We start from the raw sequence: 27,046 nt of genomic DNA, 5'->3' as shown, positions 1-27,046 counted from the left end.
AAGCATTTGTTTAATAAGGAATCAACTCATGGAAATTTATTTCTGCATCAGCAGGAATGCCAGATCTTGTTTTTCTTCTTTTTGTCTGCTTTCTGGCAGGACCACAGCTCTGTGGAGTGAAAATACTGCCAGATCGTCACTGCAGATTGTAGTGGTTGGATCTTAAACAGGTTGCTGTTGGGAAAAATGGATTGTGCCAGATGCAGCAGCCCGAGAGAGGCTGCTGCGGCTCCACGTCCTCAGCCTCAACCAGTAGCTAGGCCAAGCTTGTATTCTCAGTTGGCACCCACACACAAACACCCCTATACACCACATATATACATGGACAGCCACACAGATTACACAGTCAGCTATACAGAGCATTCACGAACACAGGCAGTGCCAGTGGCCTCATCCCACCCCTCTCTCTGGCTGAGCAGGATGGAGGTGTACTATTGAGCATATATATATACATACACACACCTATGTATAGCGTGGCTCCCTCCAGCAGCTGGGCTCAGACAGTCTACCCAGTAGCTGCCCCTCGATCCCAGTCTCTCCAGTCCCCCTGGTCCCCCAGTAGCCAACTCCCCCATGGTGGTCTCACCCTCAGGGCCCCCAGCAGCTGCCAGGACTCCCCTGGCAGCCAGCTCCTCCCTCACAGCCCCCTCCCGGCCTCCAGGCCCCCTTGCTGCTGGCTGCACCCTTGCTGCTGCACACGCGCTTGCCCACGGTTACACGGGCCCTGAGTCCCAGCCCAGCTGCTGGCACCCAGCACCCCCACACACCCCCTGCATGTGCTAATGAGAGTCCCTCACTGAGAGCAAAGTGAGAAAGGAGTTCAATGAGAACACGGGACAGGCTGCGCTGATCAGGCGCAGGGCATGGCCAAACCATCACAAACCATTTACACGCAACCAGCCCTTTTTATTCCCGTATCCCTCTGGTTTCCCACACTCGTTCCTCCACAAATCACCTAAACCGCTCCCTTTCCCACCTTTGGTTCCTCCCCTAAACATCCCCTAATGAGTCCTGTGCAATCCCCCAACGCTCTTCCCCTGCATCCCATCGGGTGTCCCACACTCCTGCATGCAGCGACTCCCCCCCAGCCCTAAAGGTGCTCTGGGGCTGAGACTCCCCTGGGACAGCTCTGGGAGGGCCCCGGACAGCATGTCCCCTCCTCCGAGTCCTTAATTTGGGTTTCCGCCTGCCATTGTGCCCCTCTGGGCCTGTGGAGCCGGGACTTTGGTGGGCTGATGGCTCCTGGGATGGGCCTGGGAGCAGCTCAGCAGGGTACCATCTCTCTGTGTGCCTTTGTGGGTGTGCAGACGAGCTTTTGTCACATAACTTCCTTAATGATCAGCGTAGTTAGGTTTGGGATCTTTTTTTTTATATATAACCTAAATAAAATTTGTCTCTTAAAGATTTGGGTTTCCTTGCATAATTTCTCTTGTTTCTTGTAAGTTCTTTGATCATTTGGACAATGCAATTGAGCTGTGTGTTCCTGTTGTAAGACTATATAAAACATGTGCATAGAGGCATATGCAACTTCTACCAGTCCGTTCTTCAGCATGAAAGGATGAGGGATGGAAGAAGAAAAGCATATTGTTGCTTTTCCTCCAGCACCATTTTGCTGAAGAGCTCCTTGGAAAGCAAAGGCAAGGGGGGCTGGAGTGCTTGATGTGTAGAGGGTTTTTTTTGCAGGGGATATAGTGGAAAACCTCATCCATATGCAGGTTAATGAGCAGGGAGTTAATTCAGATAGGGTGAGTGTAGCACAGGAGAAGAGGTTTGCACCACGGAGTCAAGCGGGACGAGGCAGCAGACGAGGCAGCAGACACAGGCTGCAGCTTGCTGTGCAGCCCTGAGCACAGAGGGGTGCTTTGCAGGAGTGGGTGACGGCTGGCACACGTGCAGCAAGAGCGTGAGACTCATGTCTGACGGTTGTGTGTCCATCTCAGCTTGGACCAGCTTATCTAACGCTGACATTGCCTGGGGGCTACAAAGGAGCAAAGGGCACTGGAGGGAAAGGGAGCAAGGCCTTGGACTTTGGTACTAACCACAAAACACTGGCAGCTGTCAGCTCCAAGCAGCGTTCCTGGCCAGTAAACACCCAGCTCTGCTTGGCAGCCGATGGGGGCACAGCCACCCACCTGCCTGCCCATGCCAAAGCCAGGCAGGCACCGATGGCGTCTAGTGGGCACTGGCAGCCTCAGCCCTCCCCAGCTCCCCAGCCTGGAGGAGAGGGCCAAAGCAGCATCACCTGCAGTGGGTCAGGACACCATACCCCGAAAGCTGCTTCCTGGCATCTGGGAGATCACGTTGTGGGAGGTTTCACAAACAGCCCAAGCCAAATTCTGCTCAACATGTTAATTAAACAGTTACCAGAGGGAATGTCTTTCCTCAGAGATATTCAACACCTGAGTGACCACCACCCTGTGCAGCCTGGCCTAACTTTGAAGCTGGCCCCATTTTGAGGTGGGGGGTGCACAGGACAACCTCCAGTGGTCCCTTCCCACCGAAATGATCCTTCAGTTCTCTGGATACACTCCTAATAATTGTGGATGTTACCCAGCTAGGAAGGGCCGGGAGCACTTGGGAAGGTAGAGTAAGATCACAAAGTCCTCCTGATGAAGGAGAGACATGCTCTGAGATTTCCACGTGAACTTTAGTACCAAAAAATGACAAGCTATTGCAGTTGGAGCAGCAAACTAACACAAGCGGTCAGCTGGAAAGAGTATTGCCAGCAGGATGATGAAAAAAGAAACCACAGGACGCTTGGATGGCCGATGAATGGCAAATCAGCAGTGCCCGCGTTGCTGCAGGAAATGGAGCGTTAGCTGTGGGATGCACTAACAGGAACAGTGCCTGAAATACAAGAAGTCTCTTTTGGGGGGGGGGTTTTACTCAGAGCTGATGAGATTTTGGGTTTCACATGTGCCCTGTCTGAGGCAGCAAAAAGGTCCGGATTAGGAGAGCAAGGATAACGCTAGGGAGAGAAGGGGGTGTCTCTAGGAAAGCCCTGAGGATGAGGCCCGTGTGGCTGAGGCCGAGGGTGCCCCGCGCGGTCAGCGCCGGCGCAGGAAGCAACAAGTCCCCACCCCGCCCCGGCGCTGTCACTCAGCGCGGTTACTATGGCAGTGTCGCAGGGCCCCGCCTCCCCGGTTTCCATGGCAGCGGGGCCGCGGCTCGCGCAGCCCAGGGGGCGGCCGCCGCCGGGCCTCACGGAGCTCCCTCAGCGGGGTGGGAAGCGGGGCCTGTGAGGATGGAGTGCGAGGAGCTGGAGGGGGACGAGTATAGCCTTCAGGAGGAGGGAGAGGAAGAAGAGGAGGAGGCGATGTCGGAGCAGGAGGAAGAACAGGTGAGGGAGGGGGCCTCATCACCCTCTGGCTGTGGTTAGGTCAGCGCTGGCGTTGTGCTCTCTGCTTCTCTCCCAGGTGCTGGCACCGTGTCCCCTGACGGCGGAGGTCCTGCAGGAGGGCCTCTCTCTCCTCTGTAAGACCGGCAATGGCCTGGCCCACGCCTATGTGAAATTTGAAGCCAAATACAAGTGAGTGTGCAGCACCTGCCCCAGGAGAAGGCCTCCTCCTCCCCAGGCATCTATGTAGCCACGAAGCAGCTGCACCATAAGGCTGCTGGTGACTGGCCGTGTGGGGCAGGAGCGTTTCCAGGCCATGTTCTCCAGCTGTCTGGCTTCCAGTCTGTGCCTCAGCATAGCTTGTCCATCCTCAGCCCTGAGCTGGAGACTGCCTGCACCGTAGCCAGACGCACTGTGTCCCCCTAGATTGAGGGGAGCCTGTCCATCCCCCTGGACTGTGGTCTCCTAGGGGGACCTGAACAGGGTGACCTCGCACAGTCACTTTGAGAAATATCCATTAAGCATCTCTGCTGTTAACTGGCTAACCTTTAAGGCATGCACTTGTAAGTACAGTGCCACAATGGCCTGGTGACAGTTTGGAGCCTCAGCCTCATCAGAACACCCCCATAACCCTAGACCTAACTAACAGGCCTCAGTAAGACTGTGTCTTTCAGCAGCCTCATAGGTATCTCAGCCAGCTTTTTCCCACTAGCAAAGTCCTTCCACACAGTCCTTGGTATTGCCACTACTCTCTAACAGACCCACCCCACAAACTTATCCTCTTTTCTGCTCTGGTTCTGCCCTCTCCTGACAGCTACAGTTCAATAGGAATAAGTACTCCCTGTGCCAGGAAAGCAGGTCCAATCTTATTCGGTATTGTTTACAGACCATTCGGCCTGTCTCTATCACCTGCCTTTTTCCTCCTCCTCTCCAGCAAGGCTTCCTAGGACAGCAGGGAAGTGAGAGAGGAGGATGCCCTCCCTCCAGCAGTGGTGAGGAGCAAACTGAAAGCTGGTAGCAGGGGGAAATATGAGACATGTTTTATTCACATCCTCCCTCCCACAGGGACTTGACAGACATCAGCCTCCTTGAATGCTTCATTCACCTGCGGTATGTGGATTTGTCAGAGAACAAGTTGCAAGATTTGTCTCCACTGAGCAGCCTAACCCACCTGCTTTGGCTGAAGGTGGATGGGAATCTGCTTACCAGTGCCTGCATGCAGGAGCTGCCCTACCTCCAGATCATCAGCTTTGCTCGCAACCGCATCAAGGATATGGAGGGCATTACTCACCCCTGCTTAGCCAACCTCAGCCTGAAAGGTGATACAGACCACCTCTCTTCATTCTTGTGCACATAGGACGCTCTCTTTGGGTGGGATTAACTCTCTTGTTGTTTCTTCCTCCTCTGGCACTCAGGAAATAAAATCCGGACAGCGCTGGGCCTGAGTCACGGCCAGTTGTTCAGCCTGCAAATCCTGGAGCTGCGAGGAAACATGCTAGAGAGCGCAGCAGGGCTCAATCTTCCCAAGCTCAAGAACCTCTATCTGGTAAGGGATCAGCCAGCTAGGAGACTGGGACAGAGCTGCTGCAGAGGCTGGCACCTCCAGTCAGTGGGAGGAGGGGAGGAGGCTGTCCCCTTCAAAGCAGCATAATTTTCATGCTAGCCCATTCAGTTCAATCTTCTCAGATCAGGAGAGGAACAGATTTCAGAGAGCTGAAGAGGAACAGATTTCAGAGAGCTACAGAGACTAAATCACTTCTTTGGGATAGTTCCTTCTATGCTGTCTGCTCAGATAGTGCGAAGGGAGTAGCCACTGACCAGTAATTCCTCTGCAGAGAGCAGAGGAGTTGGCAATGTTCAGTGCGTTGGGTTCTTCCCTCCCAGCCTCCTACCGGAAAGCGGTATTCTCTTCTGGCAGTGTTAGGCAAGCCTGTATTCTGTGTGTTCCGGGACCCCCGGAGGTCAGTGGGGAAAGCAACGGGTTTGCTCTGGGTGACGGGGAGGTGATGCCTCTTTCTCCTCTCTGATGGGCCTAATCAAACACTGGTTTAAAAACAGCACAATTACATGATTCACACCTTCAGCTGCCAAAAAAGAAACTGATTGAACATCGAAGTGAAACTAAGATAGGAGAAGCAGTTTCCTAATACCATAAACAATTGCTTCAGGGAACATTTACTTCTAGAGACGCAAGTGAAGAAAGTATGTATGGCTTAGTCCCATGCATCACACAGTGCTACAGCTTGCGAAGACTGGATAGGTGTCCTGAGTCACTACCTCTTAAAAAGTAATTAAAGATGATAAAGGCTTTGAAAAGCTATATGGTTTATTTTCATCAAGACTCCCTGGCAGAAAACACTGAGGAGATTGCTTGCTGAGATTGTCTGCAATTTTCTGGTAGAAAACTGAGATTTTAGGCCTCGAGGTGCTGGAAGAAGGGATGAAGTGGATAAGTCACTAGATATAATACAGAATTTCAAAGTAAAACCAGTCACTTTATTGAATGATTTGAGGGAAGCAAACACTGCACTTATATTTAAAGAAGGTTCCTGGCATGACTGAGGAATTTCTGAGCTGCGCATATGAAGTGGGCAAATTGCAAGACGTGATTATTAAAACTAGAACAACTGACTCATTTCTCAGGAATCTTTGGGCCTTGAATTTGTCTGCCATGTCCACCTGCTCACTAAATCATTTGGGGGGGTGTGTCTCTCCCAGTGCTGCTTTGCTTTCTGTGTAAAGATTTTGATATTACTTGAGCTGTGGGTAGATGAAGCTGATGCCTCAAGGACAGGGTTCAAGACAAAAGGTTCAATTTAAAGGATCTGAACCAAATTTGGTTAATGTATGACATCGTTGCAGATGAAATTTAGCATTAAAAAAGTTATACCTACTAGCAGGAAGACTACAAGCTGGCTGTATACCATGTGGCACTTGTATCGGTTTGAGGATCACTGCTGTGAAGTAGGGCTGTGTTGGTTCCTGGTCATTGTGCAGCAGTGGTGACAAAGGCTAGCTAGAGCAAGGTCAGGTATGCAGAAAGGGGAGAGGGAATCATGGGCAACATATTATAGTAGCTTTCCATAACAAATGGTGGCATCACATCTATGTGAAGAACTGGTGTCTAAGGTAAGGTGATGATGTAATTCATCATTCATCATTTAATTAAAGGAGTCATATGGAATGTTCTTTGATTTAGGGGAAAAAAACCAACCCTGAATAAAATCCATTCTGCATTTGTCCTGTTAGTGCTTGCAGAGACAGAGCCATTAAAACTATTTACACTGAAGTGAGAGTGATGGGAGGTTACTATTCATTTTACAGACCAGTGGTCGGTAAGCTCCCCACCCCATTGCTCACAACAGCTCCTGATTTCCTCTGAGGTACAATTTACTAATCCTTCCTGGCTGTTAAATCTGTTCATAAGACCTTTGCTACATCTCCAACTTTCCTCTTTTTGTCCTTGTGTTACCCTCTTTACTTGGCCCAGCTGGTCCAGACTTTTCCTTGTCCAGTTTCCATTGGAGTCCCCCTTTTCTACAAAATGTCCTTTTCCTGAGTGACCCAGTCCTAAACTGTTTTCTTATCCCACCAGTTCAGCCTGTGCCACTTTTGTTAGTCTCAGGCATTGCCCACGTCACTGCCTGGGTACCAACAAGGAACAGAGAGCACAACGGCACCTCTCTCCCCGTTTTCCGTGCAGGTATCTGCATCCTTAGAGATTGCAGCCCTGAGCCACAATTGCAAGTGGAGCCCTGCGCAGTTCCAGGCTGGAGAACGTGGTGGGGAGGTTGTAGTTACCAGAGGTGTTCCAACCTTGGCTGCACAAGGCGGTGAGCAGCCTGATCCAGCGCTGGTGCTAGCGCTGCGGTGAGACCGACGTTGGGCAGGAGACCTCTAGTGGTGTTTTCCAGATGAAACCCTGCTGTGGAACTATTGCTGGCATTCAGAGCTTCCTATTTCCCTGTTTCACGACTCATATCACAGTGAAGTGAATTAAATTCAATTATGGAGAATTTTGAACTGGTAGGACATATTCTTCCTGCTGTAAGATTGTCAGATTTTGTTGCAAGAAGGCGCACTTATGCATGGATAACAACAATTATACCAGGAAACGCTTAAAATTCAACCAACCAACAACCCCCCACCCCCCTGCAACCTCTCTCAGGAACACTCAGCCTGCTTCTGCTCCTAGAGGAGTAGAAGAGGACACTTCTTGGTAGTAGATTTCCCCCACAAGAGAAGCAGCTGACACTGGAACATCCGTGGACTACATGGACTATGTGACTGACAGGGGCTGGTTATTCATCCTTTAAATACACTTGTTTCAGGCTCAGGTCTGTGCTTTCTCCTCCATGCTGTTGCTCTCTGAGGCCTTAGGGACTCAGATTCGGCCCTGCCAAAGGGGGTGCTGTGCTGGCAGTGGAGTATTCATCTGGGGTGATTTTGTCTTAGTCACCAAGTGATGCTACAGGAAACACTTCTTCAGCAAACTTTTGGTCCTTGAATCTGAATACTTAGAACCCATTTGGGCAAGACCCTGAGTAACCTAATCTAGCTTCAGAAAAGGCTGTGTTATGAATGGCAGGGAGTCTGAAGGGTAGAAAGAGCTTTAAAGGCCAGAAAGAACTGCTGTTCCCTTTCCTGTGTGTCTCCTTTTTCCTTCTCTCTTCCTGCCTCCCTGGTGCTCAGGCCCAGAACGCCATTCGGAGCCTTGAAGGCCTTGAGGGGCTAGGGCAGCTGACAACTCTGCACCTCCGTGACAACCAGCTTGAGACCCTGGATGGATTCTGTAGTAGCATGAAGTGCCTGCAGTACCTCAATCTACGGTAGGTCCTCCCTGCTCTCTGTCAGGACCAGAGACTCCTTCATCAGGCTGTACTCCCATTTAGGTCTTTAGGATTTGCTGGTTCCTTTGGAAGTTAAAGACCTGATGGGAATGGGTTGATCTTTACTGTCCTTAACTGGTGTTCAGTGCTCAGCTGTCTAGGAGTGTAATAGCCAGGACCTTTCCTCGGCTTCTCAGAAAACAGCTACCTCTTCAGTCACTCTCAGACACCACCTCATACTTTTTATTCCTTGCCATAACTCCCTTGGATCCCTCTCTGCGTGTTCTCTGTGTCCCAGACATGACCGCAAGTGCCCTTTATTCTTCAGCATTTGCCATACAGGGCGATGGTGGTATCAGACAATTCAATGGACTGTTTGAGCACAGAGAAATCCAGAGATGTCCTTTTTGTCCCTCAGTCTGGGGAGCTGCAGACAGATCTGGATCTTAGATGACAGGTCTGTGGTCTAAGGCCTACAGTCTATCAGGCTGCTAAGTTTTGCTTTGTCTGTCTTGTCAGCTTACTGTTCCGAAGGGACCTCGCTACTTGCATGTCTCTCTTTCACCTCCCCTCTGTATTTCCTTTTCTTCAGGAATAATGGGATCAGTAGCCTTCAGGAGGTGGCAAAACTGCAGGTCCTCCCCATGCTGCAGGCACTGGTGCTGTTGGACAATCCATGTTCTGATGAACCCAATTACCGGCTGGAGGTCCTGGTCCTGCTGCCACACTTGCAACGCCTCGACAAGGAATTATTTGAGCAAGATGAGCGGGCAGAGGCGAACAAAATCTGTCAGAAAAGACAGGAAGAAGAAAAGGTGAGAACAGCATGGCAGGGGGAGAGGAGAAGGAAGTGAAGGGAAAGAGAGAGGATCAAACATGCTGATCAAGCCTCTCCTCCTCTAGATTACATGAGGAAAAGGCTGAGGGAGGTCAGTCCCAAGGGCAGAGGAGCCTGAAACAGAGACCGGGCTTCGCAACCTGATTGTGATGGCCAGCATCGCAACCCTACTGCCATTCCCGACCCCTCTAGCAGAACTGAGCAGAGAAAGAGGAAAAGAAATCAGGCGTGGAATCATTTAATTTCTCCCTCTTTCCTTCTTCAGGAAATGGAGGGATCTCTTCAGGGTGATGTGAATGAGTGACCCCTGTTTTTAACACCTGTTCCCAGAGCCAGTCAAGATTTGAAGATGCCTTCCCCCACAAGCGCAGCTGGGAAAGTGAAGGTAGCTCTGCTACCTGCAGCTCTCACCTCATTTTGCCCCTGGAGAAAAGAGGAGGGCTGCCCACCCTGGGCCTGGAAGCTGCCCTGAGATACTGCAGTGTTTTTGCAGTCACTGCACTCATATGCTCTATTCTCAGTAGGCCTGAGAGGAGAAAGGGGAGAGTTACAGGTTCTGTGGTTCGATTATGGCTCCCACAAAAGATTTTCTGGTTTGAATAAAAATAATTAATGAGCTTAGAGTGACTGGAATTGTTTATCCTGCACACCCACTCCTATTCCCTGGCTCTCTCACCCTCGTCTGTCTGTCTATCCCCTGCCTGTCTCTCTCTCTTTCTCTCTCCATCCTCTACGTGCTGTTTGCAAAGCTTTGCTAAATCCTGACTCATCGCAGCTCTGGGTCACATGCTGCTGTCCCGGCCCTATCAGGGGCGTCTCCATCCTGCTACTGCCGCTGCCGTTGGCTTAGAGGACACATCATCTCCCCTTGAGGTCCTGCATCCCTCCTCAGCTTCGTCCTCTCTCCTTTCTACCAGCACTTTCTCAGTCTCTCGTTCACCCCTGCCCTAGGAAGGTAAGTGTCTCCCCACGGCGAGCACCTCCTCACCGCATGCATGTTTCTGCTCCCCACCCTGTGCCCTCCAAACCCCACGCGTACTTTGGGGTCCCTGCGGAGAAGGACCACGGGGAGCGGCATTAACAACTAAAGTCCCCTCACTTCCTCCCCCTGCTCCTCCCACCTCTTTCTCCTCACCCCCAACCTTCTCACTTTTCTTTCATATTGTAATTTCAGGTACTCCCTCCTTCCCTACCCCCGGCAAGCACCTTTTCAGATGTGAACCTAGGGAAATGCAGGAGGGGGGGCAACCAACAAGGATAGGTGGTGCTCCCAAGGGCATTGCCGGGAGGTGCTGCGGGATGGACCTTTACCTGGGGGAGGGGGGTGGGGTGGTGGGGAGGAGGCAAAGCTCAGTTTGGGCACTGCTGGGGAAAGGACCCAGCCTCAGAGCAGATCAGCCCCCCCCCCCCCCCCCCCCCCCGTCTCCCGAAGTATTGACATAAACACAGCCGCTCAGCCGGGTCCCAGGGAGAGGGAGGGAGGAGAGGGGATGTTTTCTTATCTGCACAGCCCCACACCACACAGGGGAGGGGAGGCAGGAGGGAGAGGAGGTGACAGTCAAGCAAGCAATAGCTGCATCAGCCACGACACTGCAGCAGTGCGGGCTTCCTGGGAGCAGTGCCCAGCCTGGGGGAGTCGCAGCAGCACACGGGACTGGTGGCAGTGGCTTGGGGGAAAGGTCTTCACCATGCTGGCCTGCCTGGCGGGGAGGGGGAATTACTGCAGCGTGAACTCCAGTGAGACGATGCCCTGGCGACATGCAGTACCCACAGAAAGGCACTGCAGCAGTGTCAGTCTCCCGGGGTGCCCTGCCCAGCCCCTGTTCAAGGGAGGCTGCCCAGCCTCCAGCCTGGCTCCTCTCCCCTTCTCACTGTGGCCTACGGGTTCCCGGCTATTGCTTCGTCCCAATCCCTTATCCTGGCTTATCCGCCTCTGACCTCCTTTCAGGACAGTGCAGCTGATGCCAGGGATTTCAGGGTGGTTCTTTGCACTGTTCAAAGGGGGGCAAACGCAGGGGGACATGGGGCAGCAAGACAAGTGGAGAAAGGGGTGTGAAGGACTAGAGACGAGAAGAGATCAAGTGAGTGATGGGGTGGGGCAGGCAAGGCTGGATTTGGGCTTCTCCTTTGGCTTCCTCAGAGCTGGCCCCCACTGGGCAGCTGGGTGTGGGCAGGTGGATGTGGGCAGAGGGATGTGACCACAGGCAACATAACCACATAAGCAGAGAGGTACTGCACCTGGCACGGGTCTTGCTGTCAAAGATCACTTTAATGGGGTCCTGTTCCTCTCTCCCCTGTGAAGGCTGCAGGGACAAGGCCAGGGCACTGCTGCAAAGGAAGCTCGCAGCTGCGCAGCCACGGCTCTGGAGGAAGTCCCCACAGCGTGTGCCAGATGGCATGAGGAATGCTGCCAAAGTGGCTGATGGGGGATCCCAGTCCAGATGGACGTGGTGGAGGGCCCTGCACAGGCTCCAGAGAGCCCTGATGTCACTGACAGAAACTCGCCGTACGGGAAGCTCTTGCTTGAAACTTCAGAGCAGCATGATTTCCTCGCACCCGTGTGATTTCCACCCACCTGAGGCAATGGGGTTGGGAGCTGACCCCAGCTTCCCCCAGCCTGCTTCTTAGCTCCCCTCAGTGCTGTGACGTGCTATTTGCAGCACCCCCCCCCCCGCACATCCCCCACCCCACACTGAGCCCCTGTGCTGGCCATACTCCTGCCAGACGCTCACACACAGCACGGTGTGGTTCTGGCTGGAGCCCCATGGTTACCCCGGGCCCAGCCCCTGCACCAAGTTTTGCGTGGGTCTGGCCCTGCTCAGGGTTGAGTGAATCCTCTGTGGGAGCCGGGGGAGGAAACCTGGTGGGGCTGGGGGCATGGGGTGACACGCACCTCACTGCTGCTCCCTCTCTGGGGGGATGCAGCTCCCCAGCATTGCACAGCCCCACAGCCAGGGGAATAAGAAGATGGGATGGGGGAACAAGTTGTTTTGGACCCCCTAGGGAGCAAACTTCAGCAAGAGAAGCTCTTTCAAACAGCCATCCTCACCCACAAGCCTGTTTTCTGCTTCAGGTTTAACCAGGTGCCCCAAAACACCAGGTTTCCTCATCCTCTTCATCCAACAGAGATGTCTCCTGGTCTCATCTGCTTCCCCATCTCAGAAGCAGAGCAAAAGGTCCAGAGCTGGGCCCAGCCCCTGTGTTTGGGCAGGGCCAGGTCCTCCCTCCCTTCAGAGCCCTCTCTCCCATGTCTGAGGCACCACGGCCTTCAGCAAGATGGCTCCTTGGGCTGCTGGCATCCTCCATGCTCCTGTCTCCTGAGCACAGCCTGACCCGGCGGCTCACAGGGGAGACGGGAAGGCTGAGCTGGGCGCTCAGCCAGGGGGACGCGGCTGGGGGTCTGTGAGAGCCGGGCTGCCGCAGCTACCCCCACCATGGGCTGAAGAGGGGCTGAGGGTCCCCGCGGGCCAGCCACCCCCCTGCCCTGCCCGGCTCTGCCCCAGGCAGCTGTCGCACTCATCTGGCTCCCTGTGCGCCATGCACAGACACAGCAGCCACTCGCTGCCTGGCCCTGGCAGGGACCGTCCTCGCCTCCCAGCAAGGGGAAGGGAGACGCCGGAAGCTGGTGCCCCGTCCTTGGCGCTGGGGCTGGGGGCATCTCCCGGCTGTGCCAGCTGATCCCTCCCTCTCTGCTGCCCGTGGATGCTGTGGCACCCTCCCTGTCTCTGCCACCTGGGCTTGTATCAGGAGCCCTGAGAAGGGAGAGCGCTCAGCCATGGCGCAGGGAGAGAGGGAGAGAGAGCTCCCAGTTTGTCATCTGCAGCAAAGGGACAGAATAAATTCAAATAGATAACCAGTTCCTGGACAAAATGTGGGTAGATTCCCATAATCTGGGTTTTAATAGCAATTTCTAAATTTCCTTGAGCCAATGATTTTAGCTCCAGCTCCTAAAGTCGCTATTCCTTGAGCTCCCTTCTCTCTGTCAATGTCTTGTCTAGACATTAGAAGGGTGAGCACCACATCCTGGGGCCTCTCAGAGCTGAACATGTCCTGTCCGCTCCCCTCCTCTTCACAGACTCAGCATGGCAGTCGAGAGGATCCATGCCCGCGAGATCCTGGACTCCCGTGGGAACCCCACCGTTGAGGTGGACCTGTACACACACAAAGGTATGCGGGTGAGGACAAGAGATGGAGGGGAAGTCCTGCCCACCCTGGCAGAGCTGGCGCTGCATGGCAGCCTGGCACGCTCCGCTGAGAGCACGGAGGGTCTTCTCTGGTGAATCCCCGGCAGACAGCAAACCAGGGGAAGAGGCAGAGACCAAAACTCTGCTTGTGACTCTGCCTGTGCATGTGCTCAGCAACTTGGCACACGTGCTGGGCAAATCATGACAAGACAGCTGGCTGCCACGTATGTGACTTGAGCCATGTGCCTGCTAGTAGCAGGGACAGAAAGTTTCGTTAAGATAAATATATTTACCTTCTTGTCGTATCCCCGCAATGCCCTGCTGCAGCTATGCTTTTAGTCCTGGGACACAGTACAAGTTTGGAAACACATCCATGGCCATGCTCATGAGGCGGGGGAAGGTTTGTCCCTGAGATCTCTGTGCAGGTATGTACATGCACATGTGTCTCAACTGGAAGAGCTGCATCTGTGCTGGGCCCAAAGCTAGGTGGGCTGAGGGGTGAGGAGCAGTGAGCAGCCAGAGCAGGCATCCAACCACTCTCTTCCTTCTTCACCGAGGCAGAAACCCAGCCTCAGTCTGAGGGGGAGGAAGCCTCTGGCGGCTGTGGATCAGGCTGCCTCTGGAACGAGGAGGAGGGCTGAGGAGCCAGACTTCCACCCGTCATCTGTAGTTCTGGGATCAGTGTGGACCTTTGGGTGCCTGAGATCCAGGTTTCTCAGTCTGGAAGCCCTGGGTGCATTTATTTCTGCCACCCTGGTGCTCCACCTCCAAGAGGTGCTCCACCTCTGAGAAGACCAGCCATAAGCAGCCAGCCAGCAGGGCCATCCGTTTGCACAAGCGATTGCCACATCCTTTCCCACAAAAGCAGGACAGAAGCAAGTGCATGAGAGTTTTCCCTCCTTTTCACCCTTGGCTCATCTCACAACCATGTTTTGCTGTTTCCCAGGCATGTTTCGAGCAGCGGTCCCCAGCGGTGCATCCACTGGTATCTACGAAGCACTGGAGCTGCGAGACAATGACAAGTCGCGTTTCCTTGGAAAAGGTGGGGAGATGCCTGCTCCGCACCCCATCCCCGGGGCTGCCTCTGCGTGGGGCTCCCCCAGAGGGTACTGCTCATCCACTGGCATGGTGTGGATGTGTCCCACTGCTCTCAGGGAGACCACAGAGGCACAGACCTAGCGTAAAGTGAAAGATCAGGCCTTGATCTTCCCTTGCTGTCTCCCCTCTCTCAATCTCTATCGTTCCTCTCCCTCCCTCTTTCCACTCTCCTCTTTGCCTCACCGTCTCTCTCTCTCTCTCTCTTTTTTTCTCTGTCTCTTCCCTTCTTTAGGGGTCCTGCAGGCCGTGGATCATATCAACAGCACTGTCGCCCCAGCTCTCGTGGGCTCTGTAAGGATTTATCTTTGTTCTCCCTTGTCCAACACTTACTCTGGTCCATCTCTGTCCCCCAATCTCTGTTTCTGCCTCTCTTCATCTCACTGGGTTAACAGACATAGTGATGCTCTCTGTGAACTTGGGCACACCCCTCCTGCCCTCCATGCCTGTATGTGTCCACAGCGATCTTTTCTCTGGGTGGAAAGGATTTAACACTACCTGGTCCACTGCAGCATCTGTACTACCTAACTAGTCCCCTCGATGCTCCCTGTAGAGCTCTCTCCCTCTTTCAGATGTGCTCCTCCTCAAGCAATGAACCTCATCCACATGTCTGTGGCTTCACACCCATTCATCACACCCAGCATTCACGTGTGATGAGCAATGACCATACCGTGCAAGGTCTGGCAGCCCCCACAACACAGCCTCAAGGAGCGGTGGTGTCACATCTGCAACCTGTTTACACCTGAATACCGGGAGCCTGCTCTGAGGAGAGCTGAGCTGAAGCCACATGTTACACCCTGTGCAGCCCGTGGGGGGAGTATGGCTGAGAGCCCAGCTCTCTCCACCCCTGAAAAATATCCCGCCTGGTGGAGGGCTGCCGGTGTTGGGCCTAATCCTGCTCTCCACCTCACTCCCGAGGACAGTTCCATCCAGTCAACATTCGCTTGCTTGGGGTTGAGCATGTACTGTTGTTCTGCCTAACTTCTGTGTGGCCACAGCACCACAAAGCTCCCTGGAAGCTGCCAAAAGGCTGGGGAAATCCCCAAGGGAGTCCATGTCCCCAGCAATGCGTGGCCTTGCCTGGGCTGCTGCTGATCCCCTCCCCAGTGTGGGTACCTCTACACTGCACTGCAACAACATCATCATGGTTACCTAACTTGACTATATACCGAGGCACTAATTTCCAGAGCTTTGTGTGTATATGTTCCCCCACAAGCTAAAAAGGTCCCTGTACCCCCAGCTTCTCCATCAATGCCTCCTTTCTTGCACACCAGAGCCAACAGCTCTTCTCAGCCTACTGTTCTCAGGAGCTGTTTCTTTCTTGCAGGGCCTCTCTGTTGTGGATCAAGAGAAGATAGACAATCTGATGCTTGAGATGGACGGCACAGAGAACAAATGTAATTCATTCCTTTTATTTGGCCTGGGAAGTAAAGAGCATGGGAGGCTGCAGGGCTGGAGCGGGGGGCACTGTCAGAGCTGTGGTGAGCCCAAGGCTGGACTGGCAAGGGCACCTGCTGGGGAGGAGGTTGCTGCCTGCGAAGCCTAACTCCTCCTTGGTTTTGCCCACAGCCAAGTTTGGCGCCAATGCTATCCTGGGAGTTTCACTGGCCGTGTGCAAGGCAGGAGCTGCAGAGAAGGATGTCCCCCTGTATCGGCACATTGCTGACCTGGCCGGCAACTCCGATCTCATCCTTCCTGTGCCAGTAAGACTCCTCTGTCCTTGATATCCACCTTCAGAAACTCCAAAAGAAAGTTCAAAGGGTGTGTTGGGAGGGTAGAGAAGGAAGGAATATAGGACTGAAACATCAGCTGAGTGCACTGCACTCATCAAGGAAGCAAACCAAGGCCTGAGATTTGTCAGGTTTCAATATGGAAAAGAGGGGCCTGAGGAGGATATGGCAGAGGTTGTGGTGGGGATCTCACTCTTAGCACAAGAACCAGACAGCATCATGTGAACCCTCTGGGGCACAGTTCAAAACAAGGGAATGCAGGTCTTCACCCCAGAGGTAGCTGCCCTGTGAAACTCCTTCACAAAGGGTGTTGTGGATGCTAAAATTTTCTCTGGGTCAAGGAGAAAGACCGTGGAGGAGAGATTGATGTAGCATTGCCGATAAACACATAACAGATAAACACAGCACAGATAAACACATATAGCTCAGGAGATCTCTGAGGGGAAAACAGGTGGGAAAGTCCTCTCCAACTATTTGCTTTGAGCCACTGCTGGAAGGAAGACACCAGGCTGTATGTGCCTTTGGTGTGATGCGTTGCAGCTGATGTGTTATGTTACCCTGTGGGATGTGGCGTGAATGGGCATGGTGACTCATCTGCGAGCCTCCTCTAGGTGGTGCCAAGACCGGTTCCTTCAGCTCTGATTCTTGTATGGACTCTTCCAGGCTTTCAATGTGATCAATGGAGGTTCCCACGCAGGAAACAAACTGGCCATGCAGGAGTTCATGATCCTGCCTGTGGGAGCTGAAAGCTTCCGCGATGCCATGCGCATCGGGGCTGAAGTCTATCACAACCTCAAGAGTGTCATCAAGGAGAAGTATGGCAAAGATGCTACCAATGTTGGTGATGAGGGAGGCTTTGCCCCCAACATCCTGGAAAATAGTGAAGGTGAGAGCCCTGCAGAGATAGGGTACCCCTGCCTGCAGTGCTGTGGCTTCCTACACCCAGCTCACAGCATTCCCCAAAGATTGGTTCAAAATATGATGCCTCAGTGTCATTGACCTCCTCTGTTAGGGAATGGTTTCTAAGCTCCTTCTCCTTGGGGTAGCCTCGATCTGTCACAGCCTCTCCATACAAACCTTTCGTGTGCGCAGACTTTTCCAAGGCCTTCCCCCAACTTGTCACTGAGCTGTGGATTGTATTTTAATTCCTCCTCATCCTTTTGGATATGGCCTCCACAGCTCCTTGGCATGTTTCTGTTGCACTCTGGGCTCCCTTCTACCTCTCCTATCCCACTGTCAGACTCTCAGTGCCTCTCAGAACCCTCCCATGGGAGGTTCCCACTGAAAGTCAGAGCTCTCTGCACAGGCTGACTCTCATGACTGCAACGTTCCTCCTCCCAGCTCTGGAGCTCCTCAAGGAAGCTATCGACAAGGCGGGCTACACGGACAAGATTGTCATTGGTATGGATGTGGCAGCCTCCGAGTTCTACCGTGATGGCAAATATGACCTGGACTTCAAGTCCCCAGATGACCCAAGCCGCTATATTTCTTCAGATGAGCTGGGTGACCTCTACCAAAGCTTCGTACGTGATTATCCAGGTGAGCTGCTGTGCTTGGCAGTAGGGAATCAGCACTGGTGTTGCACCCTTAACAGGTGCATCCCCTCTGTGTTTTCGGGGTAGGAAGGGAGGCAGCTTTGACTCATGTCTCTTCTATTGTCCTTTCAGTGGTCTCCATCGAGGATCCCTTTGACCAAGATGACTGGGAGGCCTGGTCCAAGTTCACGGCCAATGTGGGAATTCAGATAGTGGGAGACGACCTGACAGTGACAAATCCCAAGCGCATCGAGCGGGCTGTTGAAGAGAAGGCCTGCAACTGCCTCCTGCTCAAAGTCAACCAGATTGGATCCGTCACAGAGGCCATCCAAGCGTAAGTCCAGCCCACTGCCCTTGTCCTGCAAAAGGGTTGGTGATGAACCACAGCAGGGTGTCACACTATCTACTGGATGAATAGACTATTGTCTCTACCAGAGCGTAGGGTGGGAGGAGAGGGTGCCTGGATCTCACCCTGTGCAGGTGGTGGTTATAGGAGTGAGAGTTACTGACTGCATTTCTTGCTCCTTGCAGCTGTAAGTTGGCCCAGGAGAATGGCTGGGGCGTGATGGTGAGCCACCGATCTGGGGAAACCGAAGACACCTTCATTGCTGATCTGGTTGTAGGACTGTGCACTGGGCAGGTAGGTGAGACCCAGGCCATGCACAGGCCTGGAGGAAAGCGAAGGGGTGTGAAGACAGAATCCCCTGTCCCACCATGGTGCAAGTCATAACAGTGTCTTACAGTGTTTGTTTTGGGGAATGCTTTACAGATAAAGACGGGTGCTCCCTGCAGGTCTGAACGCCTGGCTAAATACAACCAGCTCATGAGGTAAGGGGCTCCAGGAACGGGAATGCAGAAGAGAGAACGGGGGAGTGACTAATAGGGGTGGGAGAAGCTGAAAGCCCAATGGTAGATGGGGCTTGCGGAGGAAACGTTATGGAGGCAAGGCGCAGAGATGACAGTTGGATCCTGGGGAGATGTCTGGAGCAGACTCCTTCCCTCCTCCTTGGCGTGAGGGTGCAAGCCCCACAGGCGCAGCAGCTGGCAGGAGCTGAGCTCCTCCGGCCCATGTCAGCTTCCTGGCCAATGCACTGCCTCTCCGGCACCCTGGTGCCTCCGATGCTCCCTCACAGCAAGGGCCTGACGTGTGCTCTCTCTCTCTCTCCCCCCTGAAGGATTGAGGAAGAGCTTGGCGATGAAGCACGCTTTGCCGGACACAACTTTCGCAACCCTAGTGTTCTTTGAACATTGTCCCCAGGGCACAGCCACCCTGCTGCTCTTTCCCACCTCACAGACTCTGAAACCCCCTTCCCTACACTGCTCCCGTTTTTGCTCTTTCTCCCCCCTCCACCACCCAGTTCCCTCTCACCTCAAACCCCCTTGAGTTCAGGTGTCCGCGGCTAGATGTACCCAGGTGAAGGACGAGAGAGAGACCTACACCCTGTCCCTCGCTTTGGAGTCATAAGCATTTCTGGACCTAGGCATTGTGTGTCTTTTGTTTTTTGTGCAGGACTGTGTCTGAGCCACTCTGTTCACATGTTAGACTATGGGAGCATGCTGCCTGGTGTGTTTCCCTTGTACGCTGAAGCATGTGCGGTGAACATATGTGCATCAGCTGGTGTGTTTGGACAAGTGTCGCACCTGTAGCTGTGTTTGGAGGAGCGTCGCCAGTGGCTCGCTCTCGTTGTGCATGTGTGTAGGTGTATGTGTACTGGCCTACGGCGTCCTTGTGCCCTAGGCATGTGTTTGCGCTGAGCCCTGGTGGGACCCGAGTGTCCCCTCCTTCTACCCCGAGTGCTGTGCTGTGTTGGGCTGTGCTTGCCAGCAGCTTAGCATTGAAGTGCACTGCTGTTCCTCACTGGGTGTGCGTGTGTGTGTGTGCTGTCAGCCTCTGGGTCAGCACATAGTACTGTGGGGCAATATATTAAAACACATCCGTAAACAAACCCATGCTCTCATTTGCTTCTCGTGACCTTTTTCTCTCTGTTTTCTTCCCTCTTGCACTCCTTCACCCTCTCCTCCGCCCATAATGTCTGCTTCACCTTCTGGACAGCCCATGCTCAGCTGAGCAACAGACAAACTACAGATCCCTAAACTCAATTAAAATGTATTTCACACCTGAGTTGCCTGGCTTAGCCTGACGTTTCTCTCTATATGCCAGCATTTGGGAAGTGGGGACATTTTGCCATCAAAGCAGGAGAGGCTCATGCAGAAAGGTAACCAAAACAAGCAGAGGGGACCGACAAGAGAAAGAAAAGGCTCAGGTACCCCCACCTCCTTCCACAGCTTTGTCCCACAGCTGGACTGCTCTGTCAGCCACCCAGCTGGGGAACGCCGAGAGGAAGGCAGGTGGGAGAGTAGGAATTGCCCCCGCCACCTCCACCAAACCACTTCACAGGAAGATCTGCAGTGCAGGGATTTTAATTGTGCCCTCCACTGATGTAAAGCCCTCAGGATTGGCCACAGGCCAGCTGCCCACTTGACATCAAGTGATGGTACACTGGAACTGCAAGTTCTGTGGGAGAGAAAAAGCTGATCCTCCTCCCACAAAAGGGGCTTGCAGAGCAGTGAATGGAGGGGTAGGTGGGATGTCAGTCTCTCTCAGCTCCATCTTGTTTCACAGGGGCAACACAGCAGTACTTGGTGAAAGTATCGCCAGCTCCAGCTGGTGCCCCAGCAGGCTGAGTGCCAGCAAACCCCAGCGCCTGCTCAAGAGCATTTTTCTGGACAGACTCCAATCAAGGTGGGAGGTTGGGGGGGTGCTACTGTGAGAAATCCAACCCAAGCTACGACAGAGAATAAATAATAAAAACACCCTGCCCACCGTTATCAGTTCATGTCAGTAGCCCCTCTATGTACTTGGGCACACTCAGGTCCTGCAAACGTCTTGCCTCACTTCACTACAGAAAGTTTCCAGACCCAGGCTTAAGCCACACCACCCTGTCTTGCATGATGAGCAAGGACAAGGGTAAAGACTGAGGTTCCTCAGCAAGTCCCAAGCCCCGTCGACTGTGTCCTGATGCAGACTAAAATCAAAAGACAACACTTTAAAACATGGGCATTTCACTGCTGATTCTTTACTAAATAGCATAGAAAAGGGATTAAGTTCAAGAAGGGAAGACAAAGGCTATGGCACACATGCCCAGAACAGAAAAGCTGGTGGGCAGGAGAATGTAAGGGTAGAGACAGGATTGGTTTCCAGGGGATCACTAGTGGGATCACTAGTGAATACAGAACAAATCTCAGTGGTAATGAATAGCTTGTGTCGTAGCAGGCCATCTCTTGCGCATGGTCTCTGTGAAGCCTCCCCCTCAGCCTCTTGAAGCAGCAGCGTAGCTGCGGAGTAAAACTCACCCCAAACTCATCGGCTGCACCTAAAAGCCAGTGTGTCCAGCTCCACACCTCACGGGTGAACACCCACGGGTGAACAAACCGATGGAAAGCCCGAAGACGCTGGCAGGCACATGGAGGCCGCCGCTAGCCGTGCCATGTGGTCACGGGGGACCGGCAGCACAGGAGGAAGCTCCCGCAGCCGGGCGGCGGGGCTCGTTGCAGGATGCCCATCCACCGGGGAGGCAGCGGGGGACCGGCGCCACCAGAACAGGCTGGCGGCCGGGACAAGGAAGGGGACAGGGGGGGCTGGGGGCCGGCGGGGTCCCACGGTTGGCTGCCAGCCCCGCACGGCGGCGGGGCCGCAGCTGCCTTCTGGGAGCTGTAGTCCGGGCGTCGCTCGGGGAACGCTCCATTTTGCCATGCCGGAGCCCGCCGCCACGCAAAATGCGTCCCCCGGCGGGGCGGGGGGCGGCGGCAGCGCTGTACCGCGTCGCGCTCCCCTCGGGCGGCAGCCGCCACCCCGCGACCGGCTGCGGGGGGGGAGGGGGGAGGGGGGCGGGCGGGCGGTGCCGCGCGGTGTCCCCTGCAGCGTCCCCCGCAGTCACGACTCCCGCAAAAGCGTTTGTGCACGGCAGCGCTGGTTTTGTGAAGGAAAGTACGTTTTGGGTGCGCGCGTGAGGCACGGAGAGTGTGCTGTTTTCTCCAGTTGTACACCTAACTGCTGCTTCCTTTTGTTTTAGGTGCTGGGATTTTGCAAACGGTATGGCTATTGCTCAGCAAGCAGGGCAGTTTTTTGGAAATAAAGTTTCTTGGCTTTCGTATTCCCAAGAGCACCCCTCCTTCCCCCGCCCCCCCCCCCCCCATTTGTCTTTTTTGTGCAAGGAAGGAAATTAAGTACCCAAGGTATTCTGTGGCGCCCATTTAAATGCAGCAACGCTGTAACAGCAGGGAACCCATATTTATGTCCCTACATTGCGGTAAGAATTTGTTGGTGAAGAGTTATCGGCAGTGGGGTATTGTCACGTCCCTGTGTCAGAGAAGGCGTGTGAAAGCACTGAGGTGATGAGAATGCATTGCGCCGTAGCAGTGCCTCACCTCAGTTGCCTTTTCTAAATCAAAAGAGTTTGTCATTGATGGCACAATGTATATAAGGAATATATGACCCTGGTATGTTTGCTTGGGTCACTGCAAATATTTATCCTTAGCCCATGCATCATAAGATATATGCTGCTTTCTCTTTGCCTCAGTGGCAGAGATTTGGTTACAGTTTCTTTGTGATAGAAATGTCCAAACACTTTGCTATTCCCGCACCTGAGGACTCCTGTTGTATAAGCTGATGTCTCCATCAGATTGCTGTGCTATAATATGCATTCAATCAGAGTATGAGGAACAGCATAGAGATGGGCTGGAGATGTGACAGTATATGTGAAGGGAAATATTGGTTGTTTTTTTTTTAACTCTCAAATCATATTCTGTTTAGATGACATTTTCAGAGCAATGTCAAGCTGTTAAAGGGATAATTTAACACTACCCCTCCCCCGCCCCCAAGCCTGCAGAATTGTTCTTTCATTTCTAAATAGGTGTGTGTGCCCAGGAAGGCGCTGGAAGGGGAGATGTCACTGATTTAGGCTTGTTGTAGAGTGCACAGGGAAGCCTTAACAATGAAGAGCTACTGAATTTCTCCAGTATCTTTTTGTCTCAAGAATGATGGGGTGGTGTTCAACCTTGAGAAACCAATATCTTTAACATAGGAGGCTGTCAGAGACACTCTTCTGCTGAACATTTGACAAGAGGTCCAAAAATTTGTGTGCTGGGTAATTCCTATAAGGTGCTGGGCACCTTACTCAAATTAAGAGTATTTGGCTCTGTTGCTGGATGACTGAATGTGGACAGCTTGGAGAGGTTGTCAGAAGGGCATTACGAAGCTCGCTCTCTGGGCAAAGGTCAGTTTACCAGAGCATTGCATGTCTCGGTATGGAAGTAGCTGTAGCTGTGTGCTATGCCATGTATGGGGGAGATAAAACACCTCTGTAAATGATGCAGATGCCACAGTTTTGGATAAACTGTGTGCACCTTAGGGGTCTCTGCTGGCACATCCTGCTGGGCCTCAGAAACCAGCCGTGCAGCTATGGCATACTGGCACATCTAGTGGACAACTGAACTGGGATGATGGGTAAGGTTAGCACCCTTGCCCCTCGCTTCTAGAGGATGCCAGAGTGGCACATGAATGAACCTCCACAATTAACACCTCCCTGAACTGTAGCTCAGGCCCAATTAACTTGATTAAATGGTAAACTGAGGCTGCTCATTGTTTCATTACCAGTCAATGAGCCACCTTGGCCATAGGGACAGCCATTGCTGGGAGACTGGGCAAGGAGGTTTATAAACTTCTCAGTGTTTCATTTACCAACAAACACCAGTGCACAGGTATTATTTGTGTGAGTTTGAGAGAGCAAGCCAGGAGAAGCCATCCTGGGTGGGCCTGGCTGGGTTCTGACTTGGAGAAAGACTTTCTCCAGGCCTAGTGCAGACTAGAGGGCTTGCTTGATTATTCTTTTCATCAAGGAAACTACTACATGCTATGTGTCTGCACTGTTGAAAAGGGAAACAGGGCTCTGTGTATTTTTAGAATCAGAGTTTCATAGGAAGATTGAGATGGGAAGGGATGTCTGGAGGTCTCCGTTCCAAACTCTTGCTCATGATAGGGCTAGCCCCAGAGCTAGATCAGGCTGCTCAGGGCCTTGGCCAGGCAGTTCCTGAACATCTCCAAGGGGGAGATTCCCCCAGCCCCTCTGGGCACTGGTGCCAATGCTGAGCCACGCTCAGGGAGGAGGTTAACCCTTTATCTAGTCAGAATTTCCCTTGGTGCAAATTTCATAACCATTTCACTGTGCATCCATCAGAAGAGCTTGTCTCTGACTTTTCTATACCCCCCCCCCAAAAAAAAAAGCTGAAGAAAGTAATAAGTTGCCCCCTAACCTTTCTCTACTCCAGGCTGAAAGAATCAGCTCCTTCAGCCTTCCCTTGTATGCCAGGGGCTCCAGCACCTTAACTATCTCATTGCCCCCCCACAGGACTCTGGTTTATCAGCATCTCTGTTGTGCTGTATTTCTGTAAGAAGGCTACATCCCAGCCAAGGCCTCTTGTTTCACAGGCTACTGTTTGTCCCCTGGTAGAACGGGAAAGCAGTGGGATGAGGTGGCTGAAGAGACCTCAAGAGATGGTGTAGTCCATCTCCCTGCTCCAAGAGAGGACCAGCTGCACCCCAGCAAGCTTGGTATCTGCTTGCCAATCCTCCTAGCTGGCTCACAGACTCCCCGAGTCATTTATCCATCCTGAAAAGATACAGCTAATAATGCTCTTGATTTGCCCAAGGTCTTCAATCTGTTGATTTCAAAGATGAGATCATTTTATTTCCCGTGTTCTGCAGCCAGTTCACCTAGGTCTCTCCATACAAGCACACACGATCGCTTGTGTTTCTCTTGTCTATTTTCTGCTTATGTTGACCACCTTGAATCAGAGTAAAAAGCGTGGTTTTACCTAGCAGCAATTTGGCTATGAGGATTTCTGAGTGGGGAAGGGGAAACAGTTTGTCACCTTTGGGAAGGCTGACAGCACCCATGTCAGCTATGTCACAGCCCACTGTAAGCTTCCTGGTCACATCCTCCATAGCCTGTCCTCAGACAGCCATAGACCCAGAAAAGGTCCTCACCAGCTGCACCTGTCTTCAATCACTCGTCATTTTTCGTCCCACTGGCGAAAAACCTCAGCCTTATTAGTGAAGATGCCACTTTTTGCCCACAAGTAAGCCCTCAGAAGTCAGGATTACACAAATGCAAATTGTTACCCTTCCTCCCTGGTCCTGCTTCTCTTTTGAATCACCTCTGATGTCTTTTCATAAACTAAGACTGTAGGCTTTACAGGAGACAGGCCACCTTTGGCTGGCTTCTTGAAATAATGCTAAATCTAGTAAGATTTTCATAAGGCATTGGGGTGTCTGCCTCTTCTCGTATGGAAATAATAAATTACACTAAATCTTGATAATAAATTCAACATTTGTTTAAGTCAAATTTTTTAACTCAAGCAACTGACCTGGTTATGGGAGATGATGACATGAAAACCATTTGGGCTTGACTTTGTGGTTAAATAAACTTGGTGTCACATGTTACTGATTCAGAAGACCCTGGGACTGAAGCAATACCAACCACTGTACCTTTCACAGAGGCTTTTCCCCAAATCACAAACCTTAGGGATCTGGATAGGGATCCAGAAAACTGGGATTTTGACAAGGTCTTCCTCCTCTGTGAATCATCACTTTGGCCTCTAAGGTTCACACTCATTATGAGCTCGGGACACAAGGCTGTCGACTCCTGAGGTAACAGTTTGAAGCAGTCGTGACAACTGCAAATGCTACTACCTCAACAGCAATAATTATATTCTGTCTTGTTTTCTGGGGCTCAGCTTGGTGAGACACTTTGTGAAGCACATAATGCTTACCTCTGTGCTTGGGATCACCAGCGTGTTCTCTTCAACATAGCCCCTCTGCAAAACAATATTCTGAAATCGGTGGGCATTTTTGCAAATGTTAGCCATGGCTTTTTCAGTCCCCTGCTCCATGTGTGGAAACCAGAAAGTACTAGGGAACAATAGCACCCTGGGATTACTGCTGACGGGGCGGAGGCTCTCGGCAAGGGTCAAGACAAAGAGGTAGGTCGAGGAGAAGGGTGGATGAAAGAATGAATAAGGGCTAGAGACATGAGGCATGATTGTGTTGTGCAACAGGGTGCTGCGTGCCAACTGGGCTGGCTCTGGAATGAGAGGCACCAAGAGCAACACTGCATCCAGGAGAAATGGGGAGGCCCTGAAATGGTACAGTACCCCTGGGAAGAGGGTGTGGAACAAATGCACTGGGAGCTATCAGCTTACAAGGGTGTTGCAGGGACATAATTGTTATTAATGTTTTTAAAGTGTTCGGGTGATTAGCACTACAGAAAAACCCACAAGGAGATGAATACGTCTGTATTCAGTGCCGAGTTTGGATGCCGTACAGTAAATAGCGCTTGGAGCCATGCAACAGACAATAAGAATTACTGAATAAAAACCTGCTGAGAGCACACCATCCAGCATGCTCACTGAAAGGTTCTGCCGAGGAAATATTTTGTGATTATACTTACAGGCTATCAGAGTGCAATACAAGGACTTGCCTATACGCATACAAAGTCTCTCTTATTTAAACGTGCAGACAGACATGTCTGTGCAATGCAGCCCGTGTTTTGCTTGTATGACCAGCCTTAGTTTCTGCATCTACACCACTCAGTAAGGGCAGCATTTGGTCACTTGTAGCTCCTCCCTGGCCCATGCTCCCCAGCTCCAGCTGGCCATGCCCCCAAAGAAGTCAGAAGCAGCGGCTGTAGTTGGATGAGACCCCTTCTTGGGTCACAAAACCAACAGGGTCCCCCCTTCCTTCCCCCCTCCCGAGAGTCTTCCTTCGACGGCAACTTTTCCACAATGGCCATGTATGCCCCCGGTGGGGCTGAACTTTCCCAGCGAGGGCCGGCAGCCGCCGGCGGCCCGGTTTTCCCAGCACACGGGGGAGGATTTTTCACATTTTTCACATCTGGGTGAATCGGGGCTCCCCGCAGCCCCGGAGCGACCGCCGTTGCCCCGGACCGTACGGCCGCGGTTCTGGCGGCGGGGGGCGATGTGGCGCCGCTGGAGGCCCGCCCGGGCGAGGCCCGCGCCCGCCGGCTCTCCACAGCCCGCCCGCTGACGTGACCGCACTTTGCGGGGGGGAGAGCCGGGACCCCCTACCCCCGCCGCCCCCGGAACGGCCCCGTCGTCCGTCGCGGCTGCGGGCGGGGCGCCCCCCCCCACGCTGGCCCCGCACGAGGCTCTCCCTTTGTGCCGTTGCCCGGCAACCGGGCGGGGGATGGGAGGTGGCCGGGGGAGCGCGCACGGCCGCGGCGTGCACCCGCCCCGCGTTGCATGCTGATGAGCTCCAGGCAGGCGGCCGCCGCCCCCGCCCCACAGGAGGCCTCGCCGCAGGCCCCGGCCCCCCGCCGCCTCCCCGCCGCCCGCCCGCCGGCAGAGTCCCCTCCCGCAGCCGCGGGGACCCCGGCCGGCAGTTCTTCCCCCCGTCTTCCCCCCGGGGGGGGGGCTCGGTCG

At 53.1% G+C, this 27,046-nt stretch overlaps 2 protein-coding genes across 5 annotated transcripts; both read left to right on the top strand.

The window, feature by feature from the left end:
• Positions 1-3,168: 3,168 nt before the first annotated feature.
• LRRC23 (leucine rich repeat containing 23) lies at positions 3,169-9,583 on the top strand. Its single transcript, XM_072879749.1, has 7 exons — positions 3,169-3,340; positions 3,417-3,529; positions 4,403-4,656; positions 4,753-4,883; positions 8,030-8,166; positions 8,759-8,981; positions 9,270-9,583. Exons 1-7 carry the CDS (start codon positions 3,245-3,247, stop codon positions 9,306-9,308), a joined length of 993 nt encoding a protein of 330 aa, XP_072735850.1. The 5' UTR covers positions 3,169-3,244; the 3' UTR covers positions 9,309-9,583.
• Positions 9,584-9,844: 261 nt separating this feature from the next.
• Positions 9,845-19,660, top strand: ENO2 (enolase 2). Of its 4 annotated transcripts, none has more exons than XM_072879711.1 (12): positions 9,852-9,959; positions 11,307-11,510; positions 13,080-13,171; positions 14,135-14,230; positions 15,611-15,680; positions 15,853-15,986; positions 16,677-16,899; positions 17,355-17,552; positions 17,681-17,882; positions 18,080-18,188; positions 18,318-18,376; positions 18,724-19,660. In XM_072879711.1, exons 2-12 carry the CDS (start codon positions 11,402-11,404, stop codon positions 18,791-18,793), a joined length of 1,362 nt encoding a protein of 453 aa, XP_072735812.1. In that variant the 5' UTR covers positions 9,852-9,959; positions 11,307-11,401; the 3' UTR covers positions 18,794-19,660. The 4 variants fall into 4 exon arrangements, with proteins under 4 accessions (XP_072735822.1, XP_072735812.1, XP_072735830.1 ...); XM_072879737.1 differs by lacking the exon at positions 9,852-9,959 and adding an exon at positions 14,519-14,577 and having other exon boundaries at positions 11,314-11,510; XM_072879721.1 differs by lacking the exon at positions 11,307-11,510 and having other exon boundaries at positions 9,845-9,959.
• Positions 19,661-27,046: the final 7,386 nt, after the last annotated feature.

The sequence above is a fragment of the Ciconia boyciana genome, chromosome 1 (assembly GCF_034638445.1).
Source record: "Ciconia boyciana chromosome 1, ASM3463844v1, whole genome shotgun sequence".
Classification (NCBI taxonomy): Eukaryota; Metazoa; Chordata; class Aves; order Ciconiiformes; family Ciconiidae; genus Ciconia; species Ciconia boyciana.
Note: the sequence above shows the minus strand (reverse complement) of the source record. Positions and strands in the feature narration are given on the sequence as shown.